The sequence below is a fragment of the Plecotus auritus genome (assembly GCF_963455305.1).
Source record: "Plecotus auritus genome assembly, chromosome: 1".
In the NCBI taxonomy this organism is placed as follows: Eukaryota; Metazoa; Chordata; class Mammalia; order Chiroptera; family Vespertilionidae; genus Plecotus; species Plecotus auritus.
Window position 1 is genome coordinate 172,401,335 of NC_137770.1, and position 11,902 is coordinate 172,413,236.

General features: G+C 40.6%; 1 protein-coding gene across 1 annotated transcript in view; it reads right to left on the reverse strand.

The window, feature by feature from the left end:
* Positions 1 to 2,708: 2,708 nt before the first annotated feature.
* Positions 2,709 to 11,902, reverse strand: part of ARHGEF38 (Rho guanine nucleotide exchange factor 38) — a gene marked incomplete at its 3' end in the record, with an annotated part of 160,928 nt that continues 151,734 nt past the window's right edge. Inside the window, exon 14 of the mRNA XM_080663968.1 lies at positions 2,709 to 2,894. Coding sequence (XP_080520094.1) covers positions 2,709 to 2,894 — 186 coding nt within the window. The remainder of the gene's footprint in view (positions 2,895 to 11,902) is intronic.

Here is an 11,902-nt window from a genome sequence, read left to right on the forward strand (position 1 = left end):
ATTTGATTATAGGTACATATGTATAGGAGAAAACATAGTATATATAGGGCAGGTGTGGAAAATGTTTGTCCTGCAGGCCCCATAAGGCCCACGAAATCATTTGGTCTGTCCCTACCCCAAAGCATTAGGGGTGAGTTAATTAAATGTTTGATCAAATATAGCAAGCTAATTTTTAAGTCAATTTTATATGGCCCATGAATGATGTTATAAATATCCAAATGGCTCCTGGCAGAAAAAAGGTTCCCCACTCCTGATATAGGGTTTTGTACTACCCGACGCCTCAGGCATCCACTGGGGTCTTATAAGATACTAGAAGCCTGGTGCACAAAATTTGTGCACAGGGGGTGTGTCCCTCAGCCCAGACTGCACCCTGTCCAATCTGGGACCCCTCGATTGGATCGGGCCTAAACATGCAGTCAGACATCCCTCTCACAATCCAGGATTGCTGGCTCCCAACTGCTCACCTGCCTGCCTTCCTGATTGCCCCTAACCACTTCCGCCTGCCAGCCTGATCACCCCCTAACCACTCCCCTGCCAGCCTGATTGATGCCTAACTGCTCACCTGCCAGCCTGATTGCCCCTAACTGCCCTCCCTTGCAGGCCTGGTCCCTCCCAACTGCCCTCCCCTGCTGGCCATCTTGTGGCGGCCATCTTGTGTCCACATGGGGGCAGCCATCTTGTGTGTTGGAGTGATGGTCAATTTGCATATTACTCTTATTATTCCATGTGGATAAATTTCTGTCATGTAAATGTCTTATGAATATCTGTAGATGTAAATATATTAGTAAGTAAAAGTCAGCAACCCTTTGAAAAGCAGCACTTTCATTTTGTTATTTGTATTCCTCTGGAATAGATGTAACTGTACATTATACAGATCAAACCTTTTTTAAAATTATTTTAATTTTAATCTTAAAGTTTGATGTCATATTAGCATATTTTAAGTGGACAATGAAAGTCCACCTTATTTTGGTTCTTAAAGGAAACCACTAAGTCAAATTTAATTTAATGTTTTTTTCTGTTCCATAGAAGCATCTTTAGTTCAATAAAATATCTTGACAAACTATGCCTGAGATCTTAGGGGACTGTTCTGAGCTAATCCTAAATTAAAGTTCAGTGTTCTAGGACATTGTGTTACAGCAAACATTAACCTCAGTGCCTGCCTTGTCTAAGTACAAATCGGCAACCAAAAATATTTGCATCTTGGCTCAGAACAGGGAACACACATTCCCCATTCATTATCCAAATAACTGAGTGATCCAAAAATATTTTCTCATTAAAATATCATCAGCAATCATGTAGGATAGCTTTTAAACAATTATACTTCCAAAAATGTTTAAGCAAAACAGTAAAAATAAATAACCTAGATATGTCATTTTCTCCAGGCTAGTATCATGAAAGTTCTTGTAGCCCTTGATTTTGAAAAACTCCTCAATACTTAAACATGGACCTGAGAGGAAAATGGGCCTCTTCAATGTCCATTATTTGCATCACTGAGTGCTTTGTGATAGCAAATGTCTACACTGAGTGGCAAGATTATTATGATCTCTGAACGCATAATAATCTGGCCACTCAGTGTATATATACAGTATATATATTAGAGGTCCGGTGCATGAATTTGTGCATGAGTGGGGTCTGGCCAGCCTGGCCAGGGGGAGGGGACATGGGCGATTGGCCGGCCTGCCTGCTGGTCGAACTCCTGGTCAAGGGGACAATTTGCATATTAGCCTTTTGTTATATAGGATATACACTGAATGGCCAGATTATTATGCATTCAGAGATCATAATAATCTGGCCACTCAGTGTACACTCCTAGAGGGTTAGGACAGTGTAGTGCAGTGTAGACCCCAGAACCAGACCTAGGTTTGAGGCCCCACCCTACCACTTACTAGCAATGTGACTTGGGCTAAATTCACGTCTTTGGGCCACAGTTTCCTCACAGTGTTATATCAAATAGGTTACCACATATGAAGCATTTAGGGCAATGTCTGACATTTGGTATTCATTCAGTAAATGTTAACATATTATGTTATTCAATTTTTTTTCATTAAAAACTTAAAGAGAGGCCCCACATCAGATTTCTGTTTGCTGTTAATTATCAATTCCTATTTTTATGTATTTAGTACACTCCCTGGTTCATGTATATATGTGTATAATCTATACCATGTAGTACACATATGTATATATAAACTATATAATGAATATGGTATACTAGAGGTCCAGTGCACAAAATTTGTGCACGGGTAGGGTCCCTAGCGGCTGCCGGCTGCCAGCCGGGGCCTCCCTTCCCCTGGCTGCCTGCCTGCCACCGCCGGCCGGGGCCTCCCTTCCTGTGGTTGGCCGGCTGGCCCTGCCCATGATCAGGGTGCGGGGGGGGGGGGGGAGTCAAGGGCAGGGCCAGACAGGGGGAGGGGCCGAAGGTGGTTGGTGGGCCAGCCTTGCCCCCTGGTCGAACGCATGTTCGAACTCCTGGTTGAATTCCCAGTTGAGGGGACAATTTGCATATTAGGCTTTTATTATACAGGATATGTGTGTGTATGCATGTGCAACAAAGAAATGTGAAAACAACATTTTTGAGGTGAAATACATAATACAGAAAAATAAAATACAGTAAATTGAAAAAAACCTTGTCCTTAGAGTCAACCTTTCATGATGGTAAAGAACACACTCAGAATATCTCCACTTTTAGGTAAACCAGAAGTCTGATTTTCTTAAGCATAAGTCATCTTTCCAAGGTAGTTAGCTGGCACATATCCTTTCTGCCCTCGAGCTTCAGCTAACCACCACTCTTTATTGCCACTTAGGTCACAAAATCTAAGTATGTGGACTCTTTGGTATTCCTGAAGGCTGAGTTCACAGTTACTCCGTGCTTCAAAGGCATGAACTGCATAGAAAATCTAGACAAAGAAGCAAATGACATAATTAGAAACAGAGCCTAAAACTGTTGATAAATGTTAATAAAGATTGCCAACCTTTTAGAAGGAATGCTAGTTTTCTTACTTTCCCAAAATGATATTTCCTCAACTACCGCTGGATGTATTTTGCTAAAGTGTGGTCCAGATATGAATACAGTGAAATCAGCATTCTTATTGTTCTGTTGGGAGGAGTCTGAACTATACTTGAAGGCAATTTGGCAGTTTCTTTTTAAAAATTTTTAAAATATTCTTTTTTAAAAATAATAGCTCTAAGAATCTCTGCTACAGAATAGAAACATTGACAGATTTTTACACAATAATGTTACTGCAATACCCATTTGTAAGGTGAAAAGTGGGAGAGGAGTGAAAATAACACTGAAGATTCAGCAAGAGAATAAATTCTAGACCATACACTAAGGAAATCAGTAGTCATTACAAGTGACTAATATGGCAAATTATTATGATAAAATAGTAAGCAAAAAGGACATAAAATCAGATGTATAATATAAGCCTAATATTGTTAGATTCTTTGGTAGAGTTAGAGGTGATTTTCACTTTCCCTTATTTGTTTCCTTATTTTCTAAACCTATATAATGACAATGTAATAAACTTATAATATTTAAAATATTTAAGTAACCTAGAAGAAACTAGTAAAACACATTTTCATCAAAAGAAATTTTCTCCAACCTCAAAAGAATACTTTGCAATTAGAAGCCCCTAAGTAAATGTTTAGTCCCTCTTCCACTAAAATCATTAGACTGTTAATAAAAATGTTTTTCATTTTGGCATAAAATTAAACTATTAGCTAACAACATGTATTCATTCATTTAATCAGAATTTATTAAGTACCTATTAAGCACCAGGTATTATGTTATCATAGAACTTGTAACACAGCGAGGAGGGAAAATTAAAAAAAGAAAGAAAGAAAGGCACAGGGGGAGGAGGTCGGGGGACGTGGAAGAGGGCATAGAAGGGATAAATGGTGATGGAAGAGAGGAGAGGGAGAGAGAGAGAGAGAGAGAGAGAGAGAGAGAGAGAGAGAGAGAGAGAGAGAGAGAGAGAGAGAGAGAAGGGAGGAAGGGAGACAAAACAAGAAAACACCCTATGCATGCAGGTGATATATCAGCTCATTGTGAGCTGGTTTTTGGAGTAAGTAATCTTTTATAGGTGACCCAAGGGGTATCATATTCAAAGGTAGAGATGAATATGTGAAAACAGTATATGAGAACGGCAAGCAGATTAACTTGCTCAAAATTGAGGGTCAATGTAATGAAACTATGAGAAATAAGGTAACTTGTTGAGCAGGGAGAGACTGGGCAATGTGGGGAGGGGACTGTAGTTAGAGTTACAGTTGGTTTTTGAATCTTAAACTGTTATTTAACTTTTGGTAAAATTCTGATAGTATTGATTTGTGTACCATCTCAACAACTCAGCATGAGTCCACCTCCAGCAAAGGCGCCACATTTTCTCCATTGAGCACATCAGAGTACACAGTAGTAATTCAAATATATGTTGATTTGACTTGAAAGTTAGCCTGAAAGGCTTGGATATCATACAAGAACATATAAAAAATCATCTTGCATCATGCGAAATACAAGGCAGATGGTTGGGCATGGATTATTTTGTAATTTAAAAAGTGAAGAAAACAGCCCGGTTGGTGTGGCTCTGTGGTTGAGCGTTGACCTATGAACCAGGAGGTCACAGTTTGATTCCAGGTCAGGGCACATGCCTCGGTTGCGGGCTCAATCCCCAGTCAGGGGCATGCAGGAGGCAGCTGATCAATGATTCTCTCTCATCATTATTGTTTCTTTCTCTCTCTCCCACTCCCTTCCTCTCTGAAATAAATTTAAAAAAATATTTTTTTTTTAAGTAAAGGAAACAAAAAGGGAGGTACCATAAATTTTTGAGCAATGGAATAGCAGCAATAATAACTACCTTTTATAGCGCTCATGGCAATTTACATGTCAAATGTGCTTTATCCTCAACAGCCCTGTGAATTGTGATTTGGAGAAGTAGCAACATGCTCTCAATCACAGAGCTAGTGGGTGCTGCTAGGACCATATCCTCTAATTCCTGTGCTTGGTCCAGTTCTCATAATACTTTAGGAGCCAAACTCTTGTTCTAGCAAAGATGTGCAGAGTGTATTCTTGCAGAAAGGGATTGGGCTCTCTAATATGTAGCTGCTGAGCGTGTGTGTGTGTGTGGGGGGGGGGGGGGGCGGGGGGGTTTATTGTTTAAAGTATTACATATGTCTCCTTTTTCCCGATTGACCCCCACCACCACTCCCCTCCCCCAGGACAAGCCTCCACCGCCCCAGTGTCCATGTCCATTGATACTGCTCTGTATTTGTTGTTGTTTAGAAAGTGAAGACCCTGAATAGATCCCCCAGAGCAAAGTGGAGGATTTGGCTTGCAAAAGCATTCAGGAATATGATGTACCATAATATAGCTTCTGAGAAATAATCTGCTAAGAGCCCACATGAGCAGTTGCTAGCCATCTTTTGTAATTTTTTTACATAATATATATGTTTTACCAATGCAGCCATAGATTTTTTTTTAGCAGGTTAAATTACCTACTAGTATATTATTGCTAAATACAGTTTACCCTTGAATAATGTGGGGGGGGGGGTGCTTACAGCACTGACCCCCTCCTCCTGCAGTTGAAAATCCACGTATAATTTATTTTTATTTTTTTATAAATCTTTATTGTTCAGATTATTACAATTGTTTCTCCTTTTTCCCCCCACAGCTCTCCTCCACCCGGTTCCCACCCCACCCTCTGCCCTTACCTCCCCCTCACTGTCCTCATCCATAGGTGGACAATTTTTGTCCAGTCTCTTCCCGTACCCTCCACCCCGTTCCCCCTGAGAATTACCAATCCACTCCCATTCTATGCCCCTGATTCTATTATATTCACCAGTTTATTCTGTTCCTCAGATTTTTAATTCACTTGATTTTTAGATTCACTTGTTGATAGATATCTATTTGTTGTTCATAATTTTTATCTTTACTTTTTTCTTTCTTCCTCTTCTTAAAGAATACCTTTCAGCATTTCATATAATACTGGTTTGGCAGTGATGAACTCCTTTAGCTTTTTCTTGTCTGTAGAGCTCTTTATCTGACCTTCAATTCTGAATGATAGCTTTGCTGGGTAGAGTAATCTTGATTGTAGGTTCTTGCTATTCATCACTTTGAATATTTCTTGCCACTCCTGTCTGGCCTGCATAGTTTCTATTGAGAAATCAGCTGACAAACGTATGGGTGCTCCCTTGTAGGTAATTAACTGTTTTTCTCTTGCTGCTTTTAATATTCTCTCTTTGTCTTTTGCCCTTGGCATTTTAATTATGATGTGTCTTGGTGTGGTCCTCTTTGGGTTCCTTTTGTTTGGGGTTCTGTGCGCTTCCTGAACTTGTAAGTCTATTTCTTTCACCATGTGGGGGAAGTTTTTGGTCATTATTTCTTCAAATAGGTTTTCAGTATCTTGCTCTCTCCCTTCTTCTGGCACCCCCATAATTCTGATGTTGGTACGTTTGAAGTTGTCCCAGAGGCTTCTTACACTATCTTCAAATTTTTGGATTCTTTTTTCTTTTTGCTTTTCTGGTTGAGTGTTTTTTGCTTCTTTGTATTTCAAATCTTTGACTTGATTCTTGCGTTCCTCTAGTCTGCTGTTGGGTCTCTGTATAATATTTTTTATTTCAGTCAGTGTATGTTTAATTTCTAGTTGGTCCTTTATCATATCCTCGAGGGTCTCGTTAAATTTATTGGCCTTTTCTAGGAAATTCTTGAAAAACTCTTGGTGCACCCCTTTGTGGACTGTGTGTACAGCCTTGTTGTAGTTAAGTCTTAATTGTTGTTGGTGTCGCTGGGAGGAATTGACCTCCAGGCCAATTGGCTGTGAGGACCCGCTGTGTCTACAATGGAATAACTGCTGTGCTGGAGACATGCTTATGGGGCAGGACTTGCTTCAGTGGGGCTTTGGTGCTCACTGAGTCTGCCTCTTGAATGTGTCACTTATGGATGTGAGTAGTTGAAATCTGGTGTCGTCTCACACTGATCACTGGATCTCACTAGCTTCTGGATCTCCATTGGGGTGCAGGTCAGCTACTGTCCGAGGTCACCCAGCAGGCGCTACAGCTAGAACTACTGTTTTCTCCTCTTTGCTTGGGGTTTGGAGGTTTTGGAGCTGTCTGACCAGAGCTGCAGTTTGTTAGGTTAAGCTGCAATAGGGAAGGCCATTTATATGCAAAAGCCGCTATGTGGAGCTTGGGTGGGTTTGTAGATTGTGCGGGGCAGGATCTCAGGGAGTCACTAGGCTAGGGCGTGGCAAACAGCAATGGCTGCCAGTTTCCAAGTCCCCACGTCCCATGCCCCAGCGCAGTAAACAATGATTGCTGGGCGCACCTCTGCAAGAAAGTCAGCCTCCCTTTCCGACCCAATGGCAGACAGTCCAGCTTCTCTCCATAGGAGTTTGGGTCCCCAGCATCTCCCTAGAAACTGGAGTTCGGAGTAATCGGGAGCTTGTCTCCCTTTGGGTTGAAAAAAGCATTGCTCCCAGTTGCCCACCACCAGCCTGATTTGCGCGCCTCCGCACCTCAGCTTTTCAGTGCTTGTGTACTTCTCAATGCTCTTTTCTCTTCTAGTTGTAGAACTTCCACTCAGCCAGCTTTCCCATGGTTCTGGGTGATAGACGTTTTGTCTTTTAGTTGTAGTTTTGAAATTGTTGTGCAAGGCAGCAGTTTAGGTATTTACCTATGCCGCCATCTTGGTTTCTCTCCCACGTATAATTTTTAACACCTCCCAAAACTTAATTACTAATAACCTACCGTTGATCAGAACCCTTAACATAAAGTTGATTAACAAATATTTTGTATGTTATGTGTATTATGTGCCTCATTCTTATCAAAAAGGAATCTAGAGAAAAGAAAATGTTAAGAAAATCACAGGGAAGAGAAAATACATTTTCTGTATTTATTGGAAAAAATCTGCACATAAGTGCACCTACACATTTTAAACATGTTGTTCAAGGGTCAACTGTATCTGTGGTCATCTTTCATTTTAGCACATATTCTTTTAATGGGAGTATATAAACTCTTCCACCTTGATCTGTTTAGTCTGAAATTGTAACAGCTTATATTTTAAGCACTAAATATTGATTCTCATGAAACTAAATTTTAAAGTGCAAAATTATAAGATATACTTTCAATAATTTAGATGATCATGGTTCAAAATTAATATAGGATGAGCAGTTTTCAGTTTTTATATATGTTTATGCCCCCCGTTTAACATAAGATACTCAAAATGGAAATATGTCTACTTTTAAAGAGACAACAGTTCATAACATTGGATTGCAAGTTAGCAGTTTTCAACCTGTTATGGATTTAAAGCTAAAGACTTTCTTATATTTAAAATATTTTCATTATTCTAGAATGTATCTTTCTTTCAATGTTAATATGTTTTCATCCGGACACATTACAATTCAAGTCATAATCATTTGATTCTTTTTCTTTGGCATTTCTTTCATTTTATTTTTTCCATCACCATTTATCCCCTCCATGCCCTCTTCCAACTCCACCTCTGCCCTACTGCAATCACCACACTGTTGTCCATGTTCCTTGGCATTTCTTAAAATAATACCTTATTGTTGGCTTCTTTTTAAAGCTCTGGATCATTTTTTGTACAATATTCTATGAATGCAATCCAATTGTCCACAGCATTTGATTTTTTAATAATATTCTGTATTATTGTATTATGGACTCATACCCAGTTTATTACTCACTGTTTATAACCACCAGATCATTCCCATTTCAGCATTTCCTTATTCTATATTAGTGCATTTAATCATGCCTCCCTTAGTGAGCCACGTTATCGGTCTTCACTGAATCTCATTTTTTTCTCACCCCAGGTCTCCAATTAGCAACAACAAAAATCATAATATATTTTAATAAGCCTTTCCAAAACTAAAAATCAACTATAAACCAGTACTTACTGTATTATAGTATATAGAGCTCAGGAAGCCAAAAGAGTTAACTCACATTTTTTAAAATGCTCATTTTTCTTTCTTACCCTCCAGGACAAGCTTTCATGTACTTTAGTTAACAATCCTATATTATAAAAGGCTAATATGCAAATAGACCAAATGGTGGAACAACCAAAAAACCAAACAACCGGTAGCTATGATGTGCGCTGACCACCTGGGGGGCACGTGCAGAGCATGGTGGGCATCAGCAGCAGGCGGCAGAGTACGGAACATGGTGGGCATTGGCTGTGACAGGATGGTGGAGCAGGTGAGCGGGGGTACCAGACCAAGATGGGGTGCTAGTCGCTGTCAGCGGGGTGAGCCCCTGGTGGTTACTGAAAATTCTTTGCTCCCGCACACTGTGGTCCTGCCTGGTGCTCACACCTGCTGCTGGTGCCAGTCCTGCTCGCACATGCTGCTGGCGCTGGAGCTGCTGCTCGCACCCACTGCCAGCGCCCAGTGCTGGCCCTGATCACTCAGCACTGTCAGTGGATGTGAGGGGTGGCTGCTGGCCCTGATCACCCCTCAGGGCTTCTCCACCTCCCCCTGCTCCTGAGGGGCGATCGGGGCCAGCAGCCGCCTCTCGCACCCGCTGACGACGCCAGCCCCAATCACTCCATGCCATCAGTGGGTGCGAACGGGGCTGGCGCCGTCAGCATGTGGGAGCCGGGCTGCCAGCAGACAGGGGACCAGGAGGCTGTGTTGGTAGGGACTAGGCAGGGGTGTGGCGGATGGGCCGAGACCCGCTCCTGTGCCCACTGCAGCCTTGTGGCCTACAGTTCCTTTCAAGGTGCCCGAATTCGTGCCTGGGCTCCTAGTTATGTATGATTATTACACAAGTAATTTTTATTAAAAAAAAACACCACAATTTTAAATAAAGGTAAGCAAAAAAGAAAAGAAATCATCCAACTGCTATTAATACCTTGCTTTCCTTGCTTGCATCCTACCTTTCTTTCTTTGTCCTTTACTCTGTCTTTTTTTTTCTACCTACCCACCTGAAGTGCTAATAAACATGCAATTAGAGTACACATAATTTTTGCAACCTGCCTTTTTACTTGAAAATACAGTAAAAAAATCTTCCCATGTCATTAAAAGTTTCTAAAGCATCATTTTAATGACTACTTAAATACATTAAGCTCCAGCCTGGTGACTTTTGAAGCATTTCTTAAACAATAACATACTATATATATAGCATTATTATTAATATAAGTAGTTGAAAATGTAAAGATGGAGGGCCAGACAATGAATTTAGAATTAGCAGCAAAAACAACTGACTTCTAAGAAGTCAAAAATTACGTCCTCAGCATTCTATATGTGGCGGGGGGGAAAAGTGCGCTTATTCTCAGACATTGAAATTCCCACCAAAACTGTGTTCTAGCTATTATTAAACCCAGTCCTTTCAAGAAGTACCAAAAATTGCATCACAGTAGTCCAGCATTCTGCTTGCCACACAAGGCATCTTAGAGGCTGTGGTATTTGTGAATGTGATGGGCATTCCTGTGGTTATGTTATATGGCAAAGGTGAAGGGATTTTGCAGAAGTGCCTAGTAAATTGGCTTTGAGTTAGTCAAAGCTTATCTTGAATAGCCTGACTTGATGAGAGATTTGAAACCAGAAAGATGCTCACCTGCTGGCCTTGAAGAAGCAAACAGCCATGCTGGGAACCGCTTAGAGATCACCACATACACATTTCTGAGAGCAGCCTCTCAGTATTGAGAGGCCTCCTGGCCCTTGGCTGATGACCAGCAAGGAAATAGAGGCCTCAGTCCTACTGGCACTGAATTCATCCAACAACCACAAACTTAGAAGGGAACCTCAAGTTTCAAAAAGAGCACAGACCAGCAAAATCTAGGCTGCAGCTCTGTGAGATGCTAAGCAGAGCCCCCAGCTAAGCTGTGCCTGGATTCCTAACCATGCAAATGGTGAGCTAATAAATGTATGTTGTTTTAAGCTACCTATTTTGTGATAATTAGTTATGCATCATAGAAAATTAATACATATCATGCTGTTACTATTTGATGAGCAAAAGGGGGAAATACATTATAATGGGAAGGCATATTTTTTACTGCTTTTTGATATAACATAGAGAGTAAAGAAGTTAAAAATTAAGTCCCTTATTATAAATCAGTCCTACAGTTTGTGAATATCCATTGTTTCATCCCCATTATTCTACAGAGTCTCTGGATCATAAATTAGGAGAGCTTCTAAAACATTCAGAGAAAGTCCCTGCTTTCTGCCTGTTGTGTGCATGTAAGATTATGAATGAGTTGGTACTGAAGCCCCAATATGTAGATTGACAATACCTCCCAGTTACACCTGTTTGGTGTCTCATCTGGTAAGCACTGTCTTTCATTAACAAAAGTTTCTCATTATAGGTAGCAAGTTATATTTTCACCCTACCTTAAGACTTCTGATCCACTATAACCATTCTAGAAAATGCTGAAAGCTCTTTACTCAACAATTTTTCTTGATTGGGTGGAAGAATTGATAAATATAAGTTAAGCCTCCAGAGCAGTGGTTTCTACCCTTTTTCAATCAAATTTCCCTTTGAAAATCCAGTGAAAGATGTGGACTTCTTTTACCATAGTTATACACATAAGCAGACTGTTTGGAACATATTTGAGGAGATTCATGAAACCTCCCAAATCCCATTCACAGAACCCTTTTATTTTTTGAATTCTTCCAGGTTAAAAACAGCTTTAGTGTAAAAATCACACAGCCAATAAAGTCTTAAGTCAATCAGAACTTGCCTGTTTCTGACTGATTTTTAGGCCCCACTGAATCCCCTGAGTATCAAATTGAGGCCAAGGCCAACCATCCATCTGTCTTTCTTGCCAGGATTCACTACAACCAGCAATAAGGCTAGATTACAGCTGATAACCTCCCTTGACAATGTGCTGTTGCAATTCTGGAAGAGAGCAAGGGAAGTGTTGCTGCCATGGTAGGAAAGGATAGAGAAAGAAATGCTGACCCCA